We start from the raw sequence: 24,234 nt of genomic DNA, 5'->3' as shown, positions 1-24,234 counted from the left end.
CAGGACTCAGTGCTAGACGAGCCCTCTGCCCATGCTTGTCTACGGAGGAAAAATGATGCTACTCCCAGACACTCCCTCCCTTCACAGGTGTTTTGTTTTACTCACTGCTTCCCCCAAATACATTACTTTGCACTTTGTTATTTACTTTCGGCCTGTGCTCCTAGTCTAAGCGTAACTTATTTTCTCTGCCCTTCCTTTCTGCCTCAGCACATGACACCTTGTAACCTGCCATTTGCCCCTGAAGTAGCAATATCTCCTTCAGTCCGTGTTTTGGTATCAGCAGGTTGGGTTTACAGTAGCCATGGAAACATGAAAAAGCCTTAGGAACTGACAGTGGCCAGCAAGGAAAGCTGGTGCTGCCAATGTAGCTTGTGCGGTTAGAGCAGTTTCTTGAAAGCACTTGCTCCTGATGGGGAAGGCTCAGCCCTCGGGGGGGACCTCACCTGAGGAGTGCTGGAGAAGCATTCCAGCACCATCTCCGTAGTCTTGCCCGGCATCAGCTCCACCCTCAGTGGCTGAACCTTAAACCCAGGGCGGGCAGGTCTGGGGCTCTGGGAGGAACCTTGGCCCTCGGTGGTGCTGACAGCAGAGACACGATGACGCCGGCGAAACGAGCCAGAACCTGCTGTTGACCAGTAGAGCCAACGGGTGCGCCGTCCTTTGTTTGTTACCTTGAAGCGGTAACAGCAGGGATCCAGGCTGGAAGGGAAAAGAGATGGAAAAAGTCACGGGAGCTGCTATCTCCCAGTGGTCACCCGGCTTCAGCACCCTGATGGCATTACCCGACTGCACACTCAGCAATAAAAGCACCTCCAAAAAGGCTGACCTAGCTCAAAGCTTCAGCAAAAGCCAGACCTTGGTTGCCCCTAAGTTTATCAGCATCCAGCAGCTGCTCTGTTTGCGTACAGCAAGGAAGAGCTGCATGAAGATCATCATCTCAGCTGCTGCAGACAGAGCATCACCAGCCTAGAGACCCGCCGGTGACCTGGGCACCCCCTGCCTCGCTGGCAGGGCCCCTGCCCTGGCACCCCCAGCCCCTTAGGGAGCATCCAACCTCATCACCCCCAACACATCATCCTTTGCCTGAACAGTGCAGCTGCTGTTGTGGTTTAGGAAGATAATGCACTGTGAGAACACAGGATCAACAGAAGTTTCCCCAGATCAAACATGGCAGCAAGACCAGGTCTGGCTGCTGAGGGGATGGAGCAACGATGAGAGATGAATAACTAGAGCTAGATATAAACCAAAATGAATACTCAATGGAAATTGATTTCTTCATGTAAGGAAACACTAACTGCAGGCTCATCTGGAGTAATTATTTTACCCTCTATAAATCTGAGCATGACCAGGACGTGAATTGTTCCTGGAACAGTTACTGTTTTTTTGAAAAGGACAGAATACACGGCTTACAAAATGCATGCCTGCCCCAGGCAGCTAAATGCACAGACCTGAGCCAAGAATAGAACAAACCAGCTGCTGAAACAGACTGTTAAAACATGATGCGTACAAGCTTAGTGTGAAATGGTTTCTGTGGTGGACAGCACAGACGAAAGCTTGGAGAAGCTCTGGGTGGATGCAGAATTTGTGGCTCTGGGAAAGCCCAGCTCATCTGAGATGTTACCTGGGTCCCGTCTCAGCTCACCTGGGGCAGCTCTGCAGCTGACAGCAAAGGCAACAACTCCAGAGTCTGCAGAGCAAGACGTGAAGGGGGGCAGAGGACCATGACACAAATCACACTGACATCGCCCACTCCGTTGGGTAGCCAGTCTGTGGCTGCACAGAGCACAGGACACGCTGGACAAGCACCAACCCCCTGCAATGTCCCTGCGTATGTGGGTGGCTTGTGCATGCATATTTAACCCCCCAAAATCTATCCTACAGAGTAGGATCAACCTGCTTTTTCTACCCCCAAATTTAGGGATTGGACCGCTGTGGACACTCTGCAGCCAGGGAAAGGAACAGGCACCTCAAAAAGACTATTCTTCTCATCCTAAGAGGTGTCCAACACAAAGCAGGCAGCACTTTGAAAAGGCTTATTTTTCTCCCATTTACAGGAACAGGCCTGGTCAGATAGACGCGTTAGGACCAGTGAACCCCCTCCTTTGAGCCAAGCTCTTTAATTAACACCTTCCATTTATCCTGCCCAAACTCAGTGGACTTCTCCTCCTCTCCCTTCCAGAGCTGGTCCAGTGCCACCCTCGCCTGCCCGCACCTCAGGCTCCGCTGCGGCGGTGACGCCGAGGAAAGCCGGTGGGAGAGACGAGGGAAGAGCAACTATATCTGATGAAGAGCAGCCCGGCAGGGGAGACGGGGAAGGCGAGCAAATGAGGGATGACACGGGGCAAAGAAATTCTGCTGCTCCTCAGGACCGCTGGGCAGAGGGCAAACAAAACAGCACCATTCATTTAGTCAGGGACCTGCTAACAAGCTACCACAAAGGTGTTCCGCTGTTGCGAGATGATACTCCACAGGGAAGGGAAAAACAATCAACATGATTGCAAAGGGAAATGTGTTTGTACTTGTAATGTAGCATCTTCCACCCAGAGGCTTCCAGGACCTGCTGTTTTCCTCCAAATCTCTTTTTGTTCAAGTGAGGAAATAGATGTATTATAACTAAAGACAAGTCAGTGACAATTTAACAACTGGTTTCCATTTTGGTGGCTTTTGAGGGTATCTAACAACTTTCAAATGGCCACAGAAGGTTTCTAAAGGAAGCCCTGGGGCTTCAGGAAAACAGAGCCAGGACCTTGAGCGCTGAAGAACAACCAGCCTGAAGGACTACAGCAAAACTGCCCCTTGCTGAGCCCACGGCAGAAGCTGAGAGATACCCTACCTGAAGTGGGGTCCCAAGTTGAGCTCCGGCGCAAAGAGTTTGTCAGTGACAATCGTGGTGCCAGTGCCAACAGCCTGGACGGGGATCACGTAGGTGTGGCTGTTCTCGATGAACAGGTTCACCTCGTCCTTGAATTTCTCCGTGTCATCCAAGCTTGCTATGACAGCTACTGACACCTCTGTCTCAGGAGGAATCACTCCTTCACTGGGTTCAATCCTCCAGCACGAGCATTCACGAGCCTGTAAGACAAGCCGAACACTAACTTAGCATGGAAACCACGGACCCTGGGCTCTTGTGGGGTGCAGGAAAAGGAAGGGCTGAAGATATGAGGATAAAAACCAGAGAGGGTCCATTTCCCTAAATCCAAGCTGGAAACAACAACTATGCAGGAGCTTCTACAACCTGTATTTTACCTTCCTTTAACAGACTCACTTCATTAACCCAGTGTTGCCCAACCCAAGGGATGCTCATCCTCAGGAGGAGGTTATTCCTCCTCCAGTCTCTCTTTCGGAGCGCACGCCAAGGGAAGCTACTTCACCTCTCCTGGCTTCCTGACAATGGGCGCTGGGCTGGCATAAAGGCTCAAGGCCAGAGGAAGCCAGGACTGCTCAAATCCCACCGCAGCAGCCACACGGCTGGGGGATACTGCTGAGAGCCTGAAGAGTAACTCTGCAAAACTGGCTGATCAAAACCCTGACACCAACGTCTTCTTTCCCAAGAGTTACTCAGTGCTTCTCAACAGCCCCCGAAGAACTGAAGCACTCGGTTCCCACTGATCACCAGCTGCAGTGAGGTGCCCCAGTGCCTTCTGCTTTGGAAAATTCAGCTATAAATGTTCATAGCAGGGCAGTAAAGCAATAAGCAGAAAGCAAACTGGAAGGCACGTGCCCTGTAGGCATGGCCCGGGCTTCCAAGCACTCTCTTCCCTCTGGTTTCTCATGGACCTCCCTCCACAGCTGCGGCAGTGAAGGTGCTGGACCCCAGCCCCTCTAAAACCCCGTTCCCAGGGAGCAAGCCTGCAGAGAGGAAACACACACCGTGCTCCCTGGCCAGCGGGAAATGCACAGGGAGGCAGATGTACAGCTTCCAAGTGTCCATCACGGTGGTGGTGGTGCCTGCACCCCACACTTCAGTGCTGTGTTTGGGGTGACAGGCACTACTCACCCAAAACCCTGCAGTATTGTAAGAGAAGAGGTTTCCCCCCGCCTTTTTTATTTTTTAATGGAAAGCAACAGTGTGCTTGGAGGCCTGACACGATCCAAGCAAATGCTCGATCCAGATGAGGTTAGCTCGAGTTCCCATCCATCAGGCTGGCAGCACTCAGCTCTAACAGGACACCAGCCAGCCCAAGGGAGAAGAGTGTCAGAAAACCAAGCAGCACTTTGAAGTCTTGGGAAGCATTTTAAATAACCCCCCAAAGCGACCTCTGCTAGCAAGGGTAAGACTTTCTGCGGCCAGGGAAGCAAAAACTTGCTGACAGGCAGCATCCCAGCAGCGTGTGTAGGATGCCCCAGCTAGGATAGCTCCTTAGGCTGGCTGTGCCCTGCATGGAGAGCAGGTCGGGTCTGCACGCCTGCGTCCCAGGTGGAGCATGCCAAAGGCATCAACATTATTCCAAGTGCTGGCAAAATCAATCAACTCTGCTCCATTTAATTTGTCCTCTAAAGCTGCAAAAGGAAGTCTTTAAAAAAGCAAGATGAGAATGGGATGAAGGAAGGTTGTTGGCACAGGGTAAACTCTGGGGCCTCACACAGGATCCCACCACCCCTCCTCTGCTGCCCCTGCATCCCGTGCGCAGCCCATCACTAGCCTCAGAGGATCCCCTGCGCTGCCACCAGCCGAGGGCTACCCAGCCAAGGCGTTCACACCAAGCCGGTGGCTGTTAGCTTTTCTTTGCCCTCTGATTCATGGTAGCTCACTGGAAAAGGAGACCTGATAGCTCCACCCCAGAGGTGAATCTGCATGTCTGCTATCTGGCAAAGCTCATTTATCAAAGCTTGGCAACAAGCCAGGCAGTAAATTGTACCCAAGAAACTATGACTGAGGAATAATGACAGGCTGTCTCGATGGAGCCAGACTTTGAATTTCCCAGGGTGAGCCAGGGCCAACAGCCCACTCCAGAGGAGCAGGAATGGCATCGGGTCCTCATTCTTTCCGTTAGCATTTGGTGTGGGTCCAAGGGGCAGCACGGGGCAGCACAGTGCACCACTGAACAGGAGACCTGCCGGGTCCAAAAGGCTCTGCCGGGCCAGACTCACTCAGGCTTCCAGGTCAGCTTCTGCCTGCGTGGATCCAGGCTGCGTCCCAGAGACAAGGAATCTCTTGGAGCCACGCTAAAAATTCCCCCCACTTTGAAGACCACGATCTAACTTCTGATAACGTCCCTGCTACTCGCTTATCCTTGAATGCTCCAGAACACAACCCAGCAGCCCTGTGCACTGGATAGACAAAAACAGTGGCTATTTCTGTCCCTGCAGGAGCTTGCACAGAGTCCCTGAGTGCTGGGCAAGGGTGGGGATCAATCACTTATTCAAGAAGCTCAATGCTGAGATCATTAGCTTCTCCCAGGACAGATTTCCACTGCGAATAAGAGCTGCCAGAATTTGGATATAAGACACCACTGTGCATCTAAGAGATGGATGGATGGATGGATGGAATGGCATTGATGGCTGGGATGGGATGGATGCCCTAAGGGACGACTGAGGAGCCACCACACTCAGTTCTCTTGAAGCTGCATAAAGCTAGTTAATTAGGTGATCTGGTCATTCTGGCCTTGCACAAGTGAAAGAGGAAGCAGAACTCAGTATTAAAATGCAGCTGTACTTTACCAAGCCACAGCCCTAGCAAGGGAGCATTCACACCTTTGTCAGCCGACCCATCGCTCCTCACGGAGGCTGCACATGAAGGGGAAATAAAACCCCGTCCCACATCAGTTGTGCACAGAGCCTCCTCCCGGGTGTTTCAGCAGTCCTGAGGTGGGGGACCCTGCGTTCTTCATTTCAAAGCTACTCTTTATCCGCACAAACTGCCAGTGGCAGAAGAGAGCCCCAGACGGCCCCGAGCCCCAGTAGGAGGTGGAGGTCAGGGCACGAGGCTGGCTGGATGCTCCCACCAACCACCAGCCGCCTCCTGGCACCTCAGCACCAGCATCTCCTCGGCGAAAGCATGGATGGGGACCACTTTGGTTTAGCCTCTGCCCCAGAGCACCATCAAGGGGATGTTTTATGAAATCAAAAGGCAGAGCCTCTAAAAAAAAAAAGTAGCGTGGCACTCACTGCCACTGACAACAGAGCCTAACTTGTCAAGCTTGGTTCAGCCAATAGCAGACTGCTGAGCGAGCTAACTAAACTTGTCTCCATTTGTGTCCCTGGTCCAGAGCTCACCCCTCCAGAACCCATCTGCGCTTCCTCGCTGGGCTGGGGAGATCAGGGCCACCTGGTTTGATAACCAAACTCCTCCTGCTTTTCCTTTGGGAAAAGCACCCTCCTGAGTCACTCTTGCTTCTCGGAGCATAACTGCCTTGAAGATTCTACCCTTCTTTAATTCATTTAGCCAACAGGTACAGCATGATACGACAAGTTTAATTTCCCTAGACAAGCAGGATAATAATTTCTTCCATTACTAAAAAACAGCAATTCTGAAAGGGCATGAACTCATATAAGATACCTTACGTGATAAAAACCAAACTCCCCCCTGTGGCCAGGTTTCAGGCACCTTTTCCAAGGTCTCCTCCACACCTCTGCTCCCCTTTCTAAGAGCCACATGCTCTGGACTTAAGCCTGCTGGACCTAAGCCTGTGCGACACTGGGAGGGACGCAGCCTTCCACCTTCCTCGGGTTTTGGTACAACCTGTCACCAGGGCAAGACTGACGCTCCTGGCCATGACCCCTGCTCATGACTGATGCCGTGTGTTTCCAGGCACAGGTGGCTACAATGAATGGTTCCCTCCAGCTCGGGCAAGACCAAACTGGCTGGAAATCAGCAAATTGGTACTGCTGTATTAGCAAAACATGGCCTTTAAAACCTAAACTAAAAGGTGAGCTTTTGGAGCACCATGAGGCTCTGGTGAGACAGCTCTGCAAAGAGTTAAGCCTGTGCATCTGTTCCCGTGCTGGGCCTGGCTCATCCCCATCCCTCACTTTGCCAGCTGACATTCTGGTATATTTTGTTTTCTGTATCGGGGCGACTGACACTGGCACTGCCTGGCTCTCTGGCCCAGTCGCTGTGCTGGTGGAGGCGACTGACACTGGCTCTGCCTGTTCCCCCGGCCCGGATACTGTACCAGTAACTTCACTCTCAGGTTCTGTAGCCTTTTCTCCCCCCTGAGGGCAGTGGGTGGTATTAAAGAGGACACGGTAGGCATGGGCAAGTCCCCAACACATTGCAGCGATTTGTGTCTCCTGGGTTTTGCCAGTTTGGTAACACACCCTTTCTAAGCACTCCATCAGCTTCTCAGGGCTCTGCATTTGTTCAGGAGTGAAGTTCCGAAGCATTGGGGGTGCCCACCGACTCAGGCCTTCGCCCATCTTTTCCCACACCCCTTGCCACTCACTATCATCTGACCACAGGGCAGGTTTCTGGGCACTGCTATTGTTAGAGAAGCGCCGCATGGCCAAAACAAGATCTGGCAGGCATTCAGAAAGCATTGTGCTGCAATCACAGTGGCCTGCAGGCTCCAAGGATAATTGAAACTCTCAAAAACTGAGAGGATCTCTTCCCCTGGCTCACCCACAGAGGGGGTGAGACCCCTAACAAAAGCCCAAACGGCAAACAGGTACCGGCCCGCCCCCCCCCAGCGATACAAACACATTATAAGCAGTCAGGAGCCAGTACAGCAAAATAAGACCCTTTACACATTTTCCACTGATAACAAACACCAGCACTGGGAACACACAGTGGATATAAGGAATAATCCAGCTCCACCACGCAAGCAAGTGGGCCAGCATTGAAAACATTGTCTTATCAAACCGTACAAATACAAACAGAAAAATTGCACCCAACAGATTGCTCTAGCACACTCTGGTCAGGGTCTGTCCCTTTTTGATTCTTATTTCAACCCTCTTGTGCCCCACGTTGGTGCGCCAAAAAGGCTGTGATGGTTTAGGCCCTGCCGGGACCGGAGACCACGTTGCTGTTGTCACTCCCCCACCCTCGGATACAAGTAGGGCACAAACCCCGGGTTGAGATAAGAAGAAATTTAATACAGCAGTGTAATAAACAATCTGAACAACAACAGTAGCTATGATAACAACAATAAACAGTGATAACAGTAAACAAGACAAAAGATATACAGAGAAATACCGCAATGGTTACAGACAGCCCCGTGCTCCCCGCCACCAAAGCCACAAAGGAAAAAGAATTCCCACGCTCCCGCGCCTGGACCTGAGGTCAGCATGGTATGAATAACCTGGCTGGAGATTCCTTCCCCCTCTCTGCTGGGGAAAACTTAACCCTATCCTAGCTGAACCAGGACAGCATCTTATCTTCAAAAGTTCTGCTCACCTTGGAAGAGACCCCATATTCAGGGCCAGTGTTGCCCATATCCTGGAAAGTTAATTCAACACTCATTTCTAAATAGCATTACAGATATCATTTGAAGGGCACAGCACTGTTACCCACAAAAAAAGCATCTTGCCTTGCTCAGATAATGCTCTTTTCTCCCATAGAGCAAGAAGAAATCTTGACTTGACAGGAACAGCAATTTGCAGGTGATGGTTAATACCACCACCAAGGTGGCACCATGGCCATCTGCATTACAGCATTTTCCTTTCCTGTTTCGAACAAGATACTAAACTTATACTTGCCCTGTTGCTGTCCCTTTATTAATCTTGTTCGGTTTGTTGAGCTGCCAGTCAGCGTGCTGTAACATTGCTGATGCAATGCTGCTGTGAAAATTTCAATCATAGCTCCTTCCTTTGATCAGGGACCGTGATCTCTAAGCCTGACTGCAAACAGCCACGGTTTTGAGATCAGCCATCAAACAGGAGACAGGGAAATCACAGCTCACCGACCTGCAGCAATCTCCAGGCAGGAAATCAAAGCAGCAGCTTTTCTGTCTTAGAGAACACAAGACTTGGGCTCAGGGGCACAACTGGATGCAGGATGCCCAAGTCACCCACCAGCAAGGCTAAGGGACTGCCTCTGCTCTCAGAGGTACGTGTGCAGTTCACCCTGGCACCTGACTGCATCTCAGATCTTATCTCCAAAATTATTCAGTCCTCTCTTCTTCTCCTCAATAAACGGTCAGGCAGCCTAAGGCAGCAGCAAAGGGCAAAACTTCAACTGAGGCAGCAAAGCAGCACCAAAGGAGGCAGCTGCTGGGGGCAGGGAGCAGCTGGAGCACACCTCGCCTGCCGCAGTGCTGCTCCCCTGGAGCTCAGCATCGGGGGGATGAAGAGTCTGAAGAGCCCTTGCTGAAACGACTGATCGAGCAGGTTCTCAGGACCTGCTCCCTTGAACACCTCCGTGATAGCAGCAGCTGTCCTGAGAAGCCGAGATGCTCACGGTGGGGTAAGTCAAGCCTGTGGGGTCAGCAGGGGGGACTACGGAGCAGCAGAGCCCACCCTTACTGCAGGGCAAGAAACCATCCCTGACCCCCCTGCTATTATTGTTCTATTTATTGATTAGCCACAATATTTGCAGAGATGGCAGTGAAGCAGGATAGGACTCATTGCCCAGCCCCACGCCTTAGGGCCCTGAGGCAATGCAGAGGCAGAGACACCCTGCGAGCCCCCCAGGACACACAGGCTGCCCGGGGAGGGAGGGCAGGCGTGAGGCCGGACAGCAGTGCCGGAGCAGCTCTGCGGGTCAGGGCCTGCTATGAGCACGCAAACCCCGTCCTTCACACACCAGCACCACCCACCCCAGGTGGCTTGCTCTCTGCAGAGATGGAAAGCAGGTTTTCATTGTGGAATCAAAGCAAGCTGCCCTGGGAATCCCCCACTTTGAGGTTACGTTTATCCCCCAAACAGCTGGAAAAGCCGCGTGAGGGAAATTCAGCCCCGTCCTCGGCCCAGGAGGCTGAGCCTGTACTCTCACACACTGCCTGATGCTCCATCCACAACACCCAGTCCACACTGCCAGGCCTGGGCTAACCAGCCCCAGGAGTCTGACCCACCGGACACGGAGAAGAACAAACCCCCTCCGAACCCTGCTTTCAAGCCCCTCACAGATCCCCCCTCCAGTGGGGAGCACACCCCACCTGGCCTCAGCGCACGAGCCCGCGCTGGCTGCATCAGCCCTGCTCCCCCTGCCAGGAGCAACCCACCCTCCCTGGGCCGTGCAGCTTCTCACCCTACGCAGCCTCCAGGATTAAAGAGCCTTTCTCTGCAGCCAGTCTCCAGAGGTGCTCTGCAACGCGACGGACTCCACCGTAGGTACACCACCCTTACACGTATGTTCTTGTGCAACAACCCAGCTGGTTTGACACCCAGCAGGTGTGAAACTCACCTCACTGCGAGCAGTTTGAGGCCAGACCTCACACCCTAGTCTCTGTCATTACCAGCAGTTCGGCACAAAGCAAATGCAGATCTAACAGGGAAACCGTGTGGAAACCCATGCCCTTTCAGGAGCAAAGGGCCACGGCGTTCTCTTGGTCTCAGAGCTCCAAACACATGAGTCTTAGAGCTAAATACCTTCCACAAAATAAAGGGAGAACTTGCAACACTGATCCAGACTCATTTCTGCTCAAGCATCTACGCAAATTTTCTGTTTTACTCAGGGGTCCCCCAGCTAAAACTGCCCCCAGACCAGGCTCCTCTTGCTGCATTGTGATGGAATACATTGCTTTCTCAATCATCTAGTGATATGCAAATGTTGCATACAATAATTAAGTCACAGGTTGCTCGTCAGTCATTTTTGTTGGAAAATAGCTCCACAGACACTTACCATTGTTGCCCTGAAGGATGCAGGGATGACACTCTGATTGGAGAGGTGGAGAGTTTGGGAGGCATCTTGCAGAACTTGGATACTGCCAAAATTTATTTTGCTTGGATGCACGTAGACAACTGGTCCTTCTCCAGTGCTCACTAGATGGATTTTCTGCTCCAGAAAGCAGGTAGGAAAGATCAAAAAAAAGAAGAGAGAAAGTTTAAAATGATTAAACGGCTCTAAGGGTACTCCTAGACTGGGGGATAATTACGGCTGTTTGAAGTTTTCAGTGTTGTAAAACTGAAACCAAAGGCCTGGAGCCAGTGTGGGACCTGGACTGATCCCATCTGAAAGGCACAAGCTCCCGTTATCAGGGGATAAAGAAACCCTGTTTCCCATGCTTGCTTTTTCACACCTCCTCCGCACTGGTAACTCTCCTTCCTCTACCTTGTGCCTGCTCCCACTCCTTCTACTGCTCAGTCTTGCCCCAGAGCACCCTCCCTGACTCCTGCTGCTGCACAGCACACTGGGACAGTGGCTTTAGTCCCAAAGCTACGCCTGTGAAAGCCAGCACCAGCCAGAGGCAAAGCAGGCCCTTCAGAGTAGAGATCACACAAGTTAGTTGCTCTGATTTGCACTTACGTCTATTCCTGGTATTATACGGATAATGGGCATTAATTATTAATTACATCATTCAAGCAGTATTTTTTCCTTTTGACAGTCTGAGACCCAAAAGTTCTGTTCTTGAAGAACCGTCACAGACTACTGGGGAAGGAATGTGGATCCCTTTGCTAAACCACCTCCTCACATCAGTAAAAACATTCAGGAGGCATTCAGGAGATTTAGCAGCATCATTTCCACTTGTTTCATTAAAAGTTTAAATCCCTGTAACTACTTCCAAAATGTCAGCCTTTCTTTCTGTTACAGAAAGCTTAAGGCTCACAGGAGCCCTCCGACATCCTCTTTCATGCTCAGAGATGAGAAGACATTTTAAAACAGCTGCTTCAAAAGTTGATATCCTTTTAAATTAAAGCTTAATTAACTGTATTTGATCTTGATTTCAGCTAGATGAAGCCAGGACACTACAGACAACATTCTCTTGCCTACATTTTGTGGTCATTGCTGCTGTTGTGTATGCCTGACTGTGAACATCAGCCTTCAGGAAGCTTTAGTCCAGGAATGCTTTGCCTCATCCATTTCCAAGCTTGGCAGAAAAAAAAGTGTCTCTGTGCTCCAGGTGCAAGCGGCGTGGAGACTCATGAGTCTTTGGCTGGGGCTCTCGGCAAAGAGCTATGATGGGTGTTTCTCAGACGCGATGGGCCTGACTTCCAGCACGGCCTCTTACACAGTGCTTGCGTTAGCAGGATTCAGGGATGTCCCTGTGTGCTCCTGAACAAAAGGCCTAACGAAGCACCAGAGCTCTTCATCTAATCGCACAGCAGAGTACGAGACCCAGGGGTTGTTCTGGGCTTCAGACTGGCCTTCTTATCCTGTCTGACCTAGCTGTAATTAAATGCTGTGTCAGACACTTAGATTACCACCTGGGATGATACCATCCTTCCTCTTCTCTAGGTGAAGGGGAGTGGCTGCAAGTATACTTGAGATTACAAGACCTCCTGACCTTGTTAATGGATAGGAACCAGTAAAGTAGGATGCTTAGTTTTAACGTTAACCATCACTTGTGTTTCACTAGCTTTTATTTTTCCTGTATTGTACTGCAATGTATACTATTTCATTTATACTCTTTTCCTAACTACCCTCTGACATCTCACCCACTTGTAAAACATCTTGAAACCTGTAAACCCTTGCCTAGTGGAGACAAAACAGGCCTTAGACAGCCTGGTAAACTCCCTGAGTACATCCCTGATAACAGGGACCTAAGAACGCAAGACAAGCGCCTGAGAAGACGCCAGTGTCACGAAAAGCGACTGGGAGCGGGTTTACACCAACCCCCTCGGAACAAACAGGAGCTGAAGGATGGCGAGGTCACTCCATGACCATGCATGGACACGGGAAACCTCAAGTTCAGCCAGCGGGCAGTGTGAGGAAGACGATGTGGACCACCAGGGGGGAGAAGACCCTCAGTCTATTTTTACAATGCACGCTCATTTACTACGTAAATGAATTCTGTATATTAGTCAGAGAGCTTTGCTAGTAGCTGCGGCACTTGTGGTGGAGCGATCCCCAGCGCTGCCCAGCGCTGCGAATAAAGAATCCCTGCTGAACAGTCATAATTCTGACTGTGAAGCTCTTTGTTTCACAGACATTAGCTGTTGCGTATGCCACAAACCCCTTCTTTCCTTGTCCGCACCAGCATATATTACAAGTTCTTGTTTTCCCGGGAAGGATCCCCGGAGTTAGCAACCCTGCCTGAGGCTTCACACCCCACCAAGAGGAGTCGCACCAAGGCCCACGTCCCCCAGAACTCACCAGAGGGGATCCGTCACTCCCAAACACTGCAACATGAGCAACAGTGTCCTGCTCTCCCGTCACCTGGGCCTCCAGCGTCAACGGGACCTCCACGGAGCTGCGAGGCTGGACAATCCCCCACGGCACGGGGCTGGAGTACCACACAGAAGCGTCCTCCTTGTGCTCCTGTAAGGGACAGAGTCAAACGCAACACACAGGAGTGACCTTGGGGGAAACTTTGAACTCCTCAACATCTACCACAATGGCAATTCACACACATTTTCAAAAACCCCTAGGAGAAAGCAGAAAAGTACAAAGCAAGATACAAGACTTGTATGGGCTTAGCATCCTCAGAGGGTCCAAAACCTGCTGCACCCACAAACACCCACTCCTGTGCTGGCAGCCTCCTTGCAGAAGCTTTTCACAACCCTCTAAGTTCTCCTGCATGAAAGCACCCCAAAGACTAGAATATAAACTGCTTCCTAAAAAGTTTAAACTGCTTCCTGAAGTTTATATTCAGGTAGCTTCCTTTTCTCAGCAACCTTTAGGTTTCAATATAAACCAGCAAGGCCTTATCCAAAACCCTTTTTTTCCCTAATAAACCCTTGGTAACGTCTGAGGGCAGGAGGCGGATGCAATGCCAAACCTGAGGAAGAACCCTGTAGCAGCCTGGGAGATCGCTGTCATTCACAAGGGTCAGCATCTGCTGGTAAGGGTATTTTAGAGAGCACCGTCCAAACACCATGACAGGGTTGAGCACTCGCAGCGCAGGAACCACGCATCTAGGCAAAGAGAGGACCAAAAGGGAATTAGAGATACGAGAGAATGTGGAGTTCGTTTACTCCCCAAATAGCATGAAACAGAGCATAGCACATTTGTCAAATAGACACTTAATACCCCTACAGCGATAAATGGCCTTTAACTGCTTCTGACTCCACCACCGCCTGTAAAGCTGGGGCAAACCCCGGCACTCGGCCTCGCAGAGGCTGCCAGGTGCCCGGGCAGCGCACGGTGCCCTGTGCCAGAGCTCCCTGATCAGCTCTGCCCGCTCTTTGCCCCAGGAGGCTTGCAAGGACCCTCCCAACAGTCCCGGCAAGGCGTGAGCTCTGGGGCAGCCTTCCCCCCGAGTGCTCACCAAGGCTCAAAGGGCACAAGACCCCAGTGTCTCAGTGAGAACGACTGCCTCCTCTCCCACACCGCTGTTGCCCTGCCTGAGAATTCAGCCCTTTGCCCGGCGATGGAGGGCACAAGCCACCCCCTGCCTCAGGCAGTGGGGGATCACCCTCTCCCAGCTCCTGCACCCCACGGCTCCGTGCACTCTCTGTCCCCATTTGCACTTGTTTTACAAAACTGCAGCCCAGGCACTGACTGGGAGAGGGAACAGCACAGTGAACTCATCCCTCTTGGAATTAAACCGACACCCACCGCAGCACAACAGGGCTGAATCTGCCTGCAGCAAGAACAACTTTTGGCTTAAGTCTGAGAACATTAATGCTCAAAAGAACCAGAGGGAAGCAGAGAAACCTGAGCTCACCTTTCACATCAAGGACTATTTTCCCCTTCATAAGATCTTGCTTTGAGCTTCCCCTCACCAGTCCTGCCATAAGCCCCTTTCCCCTTCCCACGCGCCTTTGTTAAGTGACCCAGACACCAGCTCTCAGCAGGCTGCTCACTGCGGCCCAAATGGATGTTGTGTTTTGGCTGCAACCCAGCACAAGTCCGCCACTTGCAGGAAGGAGGAAAGATGGCCCTTTGGAAATTTGTTACACCTCAAGCACCAAAACCCAGGCCAATAATGAATAGAATTACTGTTCCCTTTAGAAAAAGGCTCAGGGCCACGCCTGTCCGTGGAGCACAGGTGCTGCTTTCAGAACACTGCCCATCTCACATCTAGCTGGGCAGAACTACGTCATTAAGCAACACTTGTCACTGGGAGATGGAGCCAGCAAACCACGTGCAAGGCAGCGTGGTGCTGGATGCACGAGGAGAGACGACGAGCTGCAAGGAAAGCGCCGATACCTGGCTGTGAGGAGCAGCGCCGACACCGCCCTGCCAACACCGCACACGTCCACCACCAGAGCCAGCTCGTAGCTCTGCAGAGTGTTGGAGCACAGGGTGACCTGGTGGAAGAGAAGAGCATCGAACACTTCATCACTCCCAAAAGCCATCGTGCACCTGTGCTGTCCTCCGGTTCTCGTTCCACGGGCAGGAAAGGGAGGATTTTGCCCTAACTCTTCTGCTGGTCCACAGACAGAGCACAGTTGCTGGGAGTAACAAAAGTCTTCTGACATATCTGCGTTGTTAAATACACCTTGCGCTTACCAGGGCACATGTAACCACGATTAGATTAATGCTCTACTCCCCACTGTATTAAAATTAAAGGACTAATTTTTAATCTCAACTACAACAGCATAAATGCAGAGGCAATCTGTTGAATTCAACAGATTCAGCTTTACACTGGGAAGCTGAGGGCAAAATGCAGCCCAGCAGGTGCTGTCAGTTCATGGCTGCCAGAGATTTTTCAGTCCCCACTGGAGATCACGGCAGTGAATACAACTCATTCTGCTCATCAGGAGGGGACAAATAAGACTGGGAAGAAAAGCAAAGTGCTTTATACAATGACATCTCTCTTTTTAACAGCCACCTTCTGTCCTCACCCTTCCTTCGCCCACTTTAAATCAAAGAAACTGCTCCAAGCAGCTCTCAGAAACAGATGAATGGCTTCTGCACTTGACCATATGGGACATGATCTTCAGCTGACCATTCTGGGAACAAAGCAGTGGTCCTCCAGAAAAGCCCCAGAGTAACCCAGCTAACAAAAGCCCAACACCAGTGCAGATATCCTCCCCGTGTTACGCTCAGAGCTAGCGGTGCTAAAGCCCTCCCATCCCTCAGTGAAGCTCCAGCTCCACCCGCTTCTTCCCATACCTGGATATCCAGGAATCCCAGGGGGCGGATGGTCCCTCTGCGGGGCTTTATGCTGAATTCTCTTGGCCTGAGTTGACGCTGGGCTCCCTTTCTCTGGAGTAGGCGAGTGTTTTCTGTGATCTGAGCAAGACTGCTGACACTGGGCTCTCCCAAGCCGTCCCCAGGAATGCGAAGGTTGAAGGTGAGGGGCACCAAGGAGTTGTTGGTGAGGCGACATGACAAGGTGTGAGGAAAGCCTAGGAAAATAACACAAATATGAATTTATGCACCAACTGTCCCATGATTCCTGGTGTGAATAGCCTGTTACGATAAAACTGGGCTTGGAGTTTAGCTCTTTTCAATCTGAAGTACAGCTAACTGAGAAGTTACGCCAGGAATTAATTGTCACTTAAGCTCCCTTTTACGCTGATCGCAGAGATTCCTTCCTTGGAAATGGCCACTCTTGGCGATGCTGAACCCCAGAAGTTTCTCTCTCTCTAGCTGTGAGGAGCTCTCTCGCCTGCCCCCAAACCTGCACCAATTAGTTCTCACTTACAAGTGTCCATCCAGATAGACCATTTATTCTCAAAATTCAATGCCCTGTTGACTCTGGGAACACTCCCACAGTTTTCAGTATATAAAAGCAGGGTATTGTCATCGAGGAGAAGCTGCAGTAAAAGGAGGGAAGGATGAAACTGGGAACAACAGCATGACGCAAAGCACTCTAATGCAGTTTCTCAAGGCAGGACCCTTAAGGCATCTCCTGCCTGGGGCTACCAGACTGAGCACGTGACAACTCATGGCCCCGCACTGGAGGCAAACCTGATGCTTGCTCAGAAATCAGCAGGAGCCATGTTCCACCCCACCTAACAAACAGGACACGGCTTCCACACTGCACACTGCCCCGCACAGGTCGGCATCACTTGAGCTGTGATACTCGCCTTCCCTCATGGAAAAGCAGTGACACAGCCACACCTGGGGGGGTGTTCTGCAGAGACAGGACATCAGCCCACAGCCTGCTCTGGCCTGGACATCTGGCTCAGCTGGCCAGCTCTGCGAGAAGGAGACATCTCCCGTGGCCTGCTCACCAAGCGTCGTTTGAATACAGACGGGGAGGAAAACCAACTGCAGCCACAGCCGGGGGGTTCTCCATGTCCAACCACAGTGACCACTGCCCACCTCCAGCAGTTACTCCAGCAGGGAGGCAGGAGGGGCACAAAAAGGACAAACAGACTTCACAATCCCAAACGAGACCAAAGTCACCAGATGCAGGTCAACAGTCAGCAGCACAACACAATAGCTGCCTTCAGCTGAAAAGCCCTTATTAATGAAATTACATTAGGGAGGATGAATCTCCTGTTACATCTCCACATTTCTGTCTGGTGTGTTTCTTCTTGTTTTATTCAAAAGGAAGTAAAGAAGTAGCAGAGTGGTGATGGAGGGAGGGGAGAAGCAGCTCAGGAAAGGCAATGAGTCTTCTTAAAAAGTCCATGAACAGCATGAAAACACAGAGGCATCCTGGGCACAGAATGATAATGGCCCTTCAATCAATCCACAATGGATTTCACATTTAAACTGTCGATCATCTCAGTCAAAAGCCTTTTGTGAGACTGAGATGGAGAAACAGAAGCTGCATTTCAACGGGGACGCTCTGGATGCTCAGCCCCAGGCTCTGTCAGCAGAGCTGGGCCTGTGGTGGGGAAGGAGGAGCCCGTGGTCCGAGGACATCAGTGCCTGATTCAGAGCTACTGCTTGGGCATGTTACCTGGTGGGTGACAACGAGGGGCCCTCACAGCGTTAATTAACATCTGGCACTAAAGGTCAGGGGGGTAAATGGTATCCCTGCCTTGCAACAGGAACACTGACCCAGAGCAGCTACAGGCCAGTATGTGCCTTAAACTCCCTTCTGCTGCAGTCCCGTCCCCTGGGCCCTCTGGGACAAGGACTTTCACAGTCATTCTGCTGTCAAGGATTGAGAGGTTGGGGCTGAACAGACTACAAGGACACCAAAAAATACTGACTTTCTATCCCTTTGGTCCTACTGATCTCACGATGGCACAGGACTGCCTCAGCAACCAGCAGCCCTGGCTTTTAACACCCTGAAGGCTGCTATGGAGGAGCACAAGTGACAGATGGTCTTATGTTAAAATGCTCCATTTTGGTAATTCCCAGAGCTCTCAACCCGTGGACCAAGCCCAGGGCACACTCACCGAAGGAGACATCACCGAAGTGGAGGGCAGGGACGTCGAAATGAAAAGTCGGTCCAATGACACAGCCCCTGCAAGGACAAAGACAGGCAGAGGAGATGTTGGCTCGGTTAGAGAGAATGGCAAAGCGCTCAGCTTTCCGTACCGCTCGGGTGGGTAAAAGCTGCTCTCAGAACCACGGTGGGTTTCAAATCAACCTGTCACCCCCGTGCTCAGCACAGCACCCATGTGGACAGCACGCAGCCAAAGCAAAGTGGTCAGCACCCGACAGCTGCTGCTGAGGCTCAGGGCACCGCGGCAGGGTGTGCCCCCAGGCTGCTGCTGGCCCCAGGAAGGTCCCAGAACAAGTGATGGCTCTGTGCCTCGGTTTCCCCACCCGGCATGTGATGGACAGAGGTGTCCACACAAAAGGGGACTCACTGTAACGAGCCTTCCCAGCCACGGGTTCCCTGCTTTGGTATTTCTTAGCTGGAACTGGTGTTTCCATGGAGTATATGAACACCTTTCTCAGAAGACCTGATGCACACAATCATTACACATGCAGGACACATGAATCCAGGGGAGCCCCAAACATCCACTGAGAAGAGCAGCAACAGTTCTACGCAGAGGACAGTTCGATCTTGGAGAAGTATCAGCTTGTCACCAGTGCACCAGCTGACACACCCAAGGGCACCACCTCGCCCGTCCCTCAACTCAGCAGACAGGCTCCAAACTCCAAAACTCACTCACATCCACTGAAATCCGTACTCGAAGCTGCACAACAAACATTAATTGACTTCATGGTTGATGACAATCAATGCCAGCTCTGCCTCAGTTAAAAATCAAGGGCCACAGTGAACAGTGCCTTCTCATTTTACTCACAGGACTGCCACTGTCATTATCCACAGGTTCTGCACATGAACAGACCCCAGCAGCCCGCGGGAGGGACCTGCGTCCATCCCTGCTGTCCCATTTCCAGCATCCCTTTCCAAACACCAAGGAAACAAGCATCCAGCACCTCGTAAGGTTGGTTTCCATGTAACGAGTAATCACCTATGGTCTTGACACCTTCTGACCGCATAGTCAAAGAGCACTCAAAAACTGACTTTCAGGAGTTTCAATCCAACGCTACTTCTAGATTCTTGCAGTTGAATCAGCTCCTAAGAATAAGCCTGGTACCAAACCCCTGCTGATGGCGAAGTTCCCTCTCCAGGGACCTCACATAACCAGACTTGACCTCCCAAGCTCTAACAGCTTACTCCAGAGGGAGCAAAGGGAGCAGATATGCTTTCCATCACAGCATTTGCCAGGAGATGATGGAAAAATACCTCCAAACCAGCCACGACTGGGGATGACATAAGGAAACTGCCAAGGATGAGCCTTGCCAAGCAAGTGGGGAAATGACTGCCCCTTCTCCTGAGTGCACCGAATCTGTGCTCTGGGAAGTTAAACTGGAATGACTGCCCAGAAGGCTCAGGCAAGGAGCCAACCCAGAGCTGGTAACAGTACAGCTTGCAAGAGAAGGGGGGAATAGGCAGTGGTTTTGACAACTGTGTTTTACAGTAGCATTAAGTAATGCATGTGTGAAGGGAGATCAGGGTCCTGGCAGAGCAGGAAGAATAACAACACAAGGTGGGAATGGAACTGCTTTAACTCTCATCCCCGTTCCTTCCTTTGCATCCCAGTGTCCCACCAGCCAGCTTTCCTCTGTTCGAAAGAACCAGAAGCTTTTCTCCATGGAGGATGAAATCCAGTGCACAAAACCTTCCGAAGAGGGAGGCTCAGCTGGACCTGGTGGGTGGACATCTCAAGGGCATTTGAAAACAAACAGTTTGAGCTGTGGGGCTGGAGAATGACAGAAGGGCTGGAGAGGGATCCTTGAAAAGCAAGACATTGCTCAAGGAGGCAGATGCCATCTCAGGGAGGAGAGGACTGCAATGGGAATTGCTGCTGAGAGACAGCTGCATGGGAGCAGGCGGGTGTGCTGGGCTGCCATCAGATGGGCTGCATGGGAGCCACCATTCAGGGAGGAGGAGTACAAGGATGGGGAAGAAATAAATAAAAAAGGACCAGCAATCCTCTTTCACTGAGACAGAAGGTCTACACTGAGCCCAGGGGAGTGCTGGCCAAACAGGGCAGAGAGTGGCCACAGAGAAGAGGAGGGCATGATGGGCACTGAGAATCAGGGCATCACTGGGCAAAAAAGGACCACTTCATTTGGCTGTGGGGAAGCCAAAACACAACCGTCCCTCTGACAGCTCCTTCCTTCCTTCCCCAGGAGCAAGGCCACTGTGAGGCAGAGGCAGCGGGCACTGTCCAAGCAGTATCCAAGGAATAAATGCATCCTTACCAGCAAAACCTGCCCTTGCTCAAGGAGAAAGCTGCTCATGCAATAACACCCTGTGACCAGTTTGGGGGAGGAACAGAGGAGAATAAATTATTTGATTGTGAAATGTTCCCTTTTGATTTCCAAAAAAAAGCAGCACTTTCCCTCCAAACACAAAGCCAATGTAATTCTTTCTCTACTGAGCTCAACAGACCTATTCACCACTCTTCTCTTGCAAAGTAATAACCTTTCTGTTCTTTTTTATCCATTTCCCTCATTTTATTGGTAAAGTCGACCGCAGAGTCCTCCCATTGCTTTACTGCCTTTGTCTAGAGCCTCCCAGCAGCAGCAGCCCAGGAGGCTGGTTGCCGAGGAGGCACAGCCAGCCCCACAGCTCCAGGGCTCCCAGCACCAGCTTTCCTGCCTACACCACGTCATCCCACCAGCCCGCGGTTAAAGACCAGCTGGGACAAGTCTGCATGCTGCTGCGGTCCTGACAAGTGAGCTTTGCCTCTCCTATCATCAGATTTTTACCACCTTCTCCCTTTTGCTTGGTGAGGATTATTTCTTGCCCTGGCACCAGCCGCAGAGCTCCCCGTCTGCCCCGTCAGCACTGCTCTGGCTGCAGAGAGGAGGCACCACCACAGCGCTGGCTGCACAAGAGGACTGCCTGTCCCAACCCGTGAGCATGAGAGGTGATGCTGAGGCTGCTGCTGCCCATTTGGGATGGATTATTAACAGAGGATTTTAAAAACACTGCCTCTGGCTGCAGCCACCCAGGCTGGCCCATCCCCAAAGCCCTGCTGGCCGTGCTGTGTGTTCAGGGGGGTGGCCCAGACCAGCTACTGCCCAAAGCTGATGCCATCCCGCTGTCTGACGTTGCCCAAGGGGGAATGAGCTACATGTAGGAAGGAGTCACTCCAGCTCCTGGGTACCCGGACTGGGCAGCAGGCATCTCCACACCTTTCCTGTACAGCCTCCAGGCAAATTGTTTTCCAGCACAGGTAGTCACTTAAAGCCCCGGGGCTCTCACACAGACACGTGTTGGAACCTGCTGCTGCCAAATTCTGTGCAAACAGCGTCCTGCAAAGTCACAGAGCCACTCGCCCAAACCATGAAGGCAAAGCTGCTTCCCAGAGGAACCCAAGACTTTGAAAGATAAACGGGCACAGGAGGCATGGTCACAGGTGGCAGCAGCTCGAGGGAGCTGATCCTGCCCCTCTGCTCCACTCTGGTGAGACCGCAGGGCTGTGTCCAGCTCTGGGCTCCTCAGCACACGGAAGACATGGACCTGTTGGAGCGGGGCCACAGGAAGCCACCAGAGTGATCAGAGGGATGGCACGCCTTTCCTGCGAGGACAGGCCCAGAGAGTTGGGGTTGTTCAGCCTGAAGAAGGCTCCGGGGAGACCTTACTGTGGCCTTCCAGTACTTCAGGGGGGCTGGTAAGAAAGATTTTGACTGGGTTTTTAGTAGGGCCTGTCACGATAGGACAAGGGGTAATGGTTTCAAACTTAAAGAGGGAAGATTCAGACTAGATATAAAGGAAAAAATTTTTACAGTGAGGGTGGTGAGACACTGGCACAGGGTGCCCAGAGCAGTGGTAGATGCCCCATCCCTGGAAACATCCAAGGTCAGCCTGGACGGGGCTCTGAACAACCTGATCGAGATGATGATGTCCCTGCGCATTGCAGAGGCGTTGGACTAAATGATCTTTAAAGGTCCCTTCCAACACAAACTATTCTACAATTCTATGATTTCCTCTTGCAGATAATTACGCTTCATTTGCTGCTGCAACTGCAATGTTCAGACTGGAGTCAAGGTTAAAAAGCCTTGACTCTTAGCGTGAGGATGCTAGGATCCAAGCCAAGACTAAGACCTTAGACAACACCTTTTTTTCTCTGTTTCATCCTAAAATGAGGTAGGTGGGAGATGATTACCCAACAGCTACAGATGCATACACCAAGCTCCTATAACCCTCCTCACCTGATCGTCAAGGTCACAGGCTCAGGGGATCCAGTCACACTGAAGCTGAATTCTTCTGTGAACTTCCCCAGGACGGTGGAACTGAAGGAGATCCGGACGACCTGGAGCCCGTCTGGAGAAATGATGCCCTCCTGGGGGAGGAAGGTGAAGCAGGAGCCCAGAGCTGTAGCTGGAGGGACCAAGTTGAAGGCAGCGTCGATGGCTCCTTTGTTAAACAGGACCACCTGCAGCAGCAAGAAAGCATAAGGGAAATACATAAGGAATCTTCCTTTCTTACAGAAGGCTGATTTGTTTTCTGATTAACCAATTAACTTCTGTAAAATGCAGAAGATGCTGTGTCCTGCTGCTTGGCAGAAGCCAAACAAAATGCAACAGGACAAGCTCTGCCTTTGGGTTTTTCATGCAAAGCAGTGACAGCTTCACAGACACAGTCACTCGAGATTTATTCCACTGACACAGAGCAACCCACTTCGACTTGCAGCGCAGAGGAGCCGCTCAGCATCACCAAGGCGATTCAGACCTGTCCCTAAGAGCAATGAAGGGCACTTGCAGCTTTACTAGTGAATCATCACACAGCTGATTCTGCTCCCGACGAGTTCGATCCTGCCGAGGGCACAACACATTGCAGCCAACAAGTTTACTGCATGGAGAAGACACCTCAGGGCAGCACTATCACCAACTTCAGAAGCACTCCCCAGCTCTCCTACGGTATGTCATTTAGGATTCTTATTTTGTCTTTAATGGGAGACTTTCTTAGTCTTTGCTCAGACAGACGTGTCAGGAAAGGATGAGCGTGCGGTGCACAGCAGCTCCGTCTACTCCAAAGAATTTCTCTTTCCTAAACATTCACAGCCACCACCTAAGACTTTACTATTATCAGAATAAACTACAAATTTAAAACTAAGCCGTATTTTGTTGAACACTCGAGAGATCTACTGCCTCAAACAAGTGACATAATCCCGCAGCACTTGTTGAGATTCAGCTCTTCTCACGTTGGGCGAGCAATGCCCACAGGTGCTGCCAGTCACCAACACACCCACCCAAAGCAAAGCAGTAAAGTTTCTGATTGCTGCAGGGTCAAATCCTGCCATTTCCATGGAATTAACTATCTGCTTTGGATTTCTTTTCCCTAAGTTTTGTCCTTGTAAAACCTGGTAGAAAAATTGAGACAGAAGCATTTTTTAATTTTGCAGCTGCTGTTAAAGATATTCACGTATTCAAGCTCTGCAAGGCTAACCTGGAAACTACTCTCTCCTCTCACGTCTTTTACACCTCAGTTACAAATTGCACTCAGGGATCCTGTGCTGAGCTGAGGTTTACCTTCAGTCAGCACAGCACTAGCAGTATCATCTACTTAGTCACATTTTCTCAAGTAATGAAAATAATAAAAAGATAATCAATAAAGTATCACCATTAAAAATGCATAGAGAGCACAATATTTTGGTAAGAAAACACCTTAATGCATCCTTCCCTGCCCAGTCAAGCTTTTGAAAGTATTGCCTCATTTCCTACCTCTTTCAGTTGCCCTATCTCGTTTTTTTGCAGAAGACACCATTGGCAGGGGGAGGCAAATACGTAGAAAGTTCCTTTGCCTCATCTCCAGAAATGCTTTGCTCTTCATAGAGATGCAGCAAATCTGAAGAGCGGCGAGAGACTGGTCAGCAAGGGGAAGCACTCCCAGTTCCGCGGCCAGACCCAGCTCTGAGCCAGAGGCTGGACAG

The 24,234-nt window shown here is 51.2% G+C and overlaps 1 protein-coding gene across 1 annotated transcript in view; it reads right to left on the bottom strand.

Annotated features, from left to right (window-relative positions):
• Positions 1-24,234, bottom strand: part of LOC141956727 (hydrocephalus-inducing protein homolog) — a 121,431-nt gene that overhangs the window by 27,630 nt on the left and 69,567 nt on the right. Inside the window, 9 exon segments of the mRNA XM_074897529.1 lie at positions 444-699; positions 2,834-3,072; positions 10,721-10,873; positions 13,133-13,297; positions 13,758-13,893; positions 15,131-15,231; positions 16,040-16,275; positions 18,229-18,296; positions 22,514-22,737. Coding sequence (XP_074753630.1) covers positions 444-699; positions 2,834-3,072; positions 10,721-10,873; positions 13,133-13,297; positions 13,758-13,893; positions 15,131-15,231; positions 16,040-16,275; positions 18,229-18,296; positions 22,514-22,737 — 1,578 coding nt within the window.

This window comes from Athene noctua, chromosome 2 (assembly GCF_965140245.1).
Source record: "Athene noctua chromosome 2, bAthNoc1.hap1.1, whole genome shotgun sequence".
Taxonomy (NCBI): Eukaryota; Metazoa; Chordata; class Aves; order Strigiformes; family Strigidae; genus Athene; species Athene noctua.
Note: the sequence above shows the minus strand (reverse complement) of the source record. Positions and strands in the feature narration are given on the sequence as shown.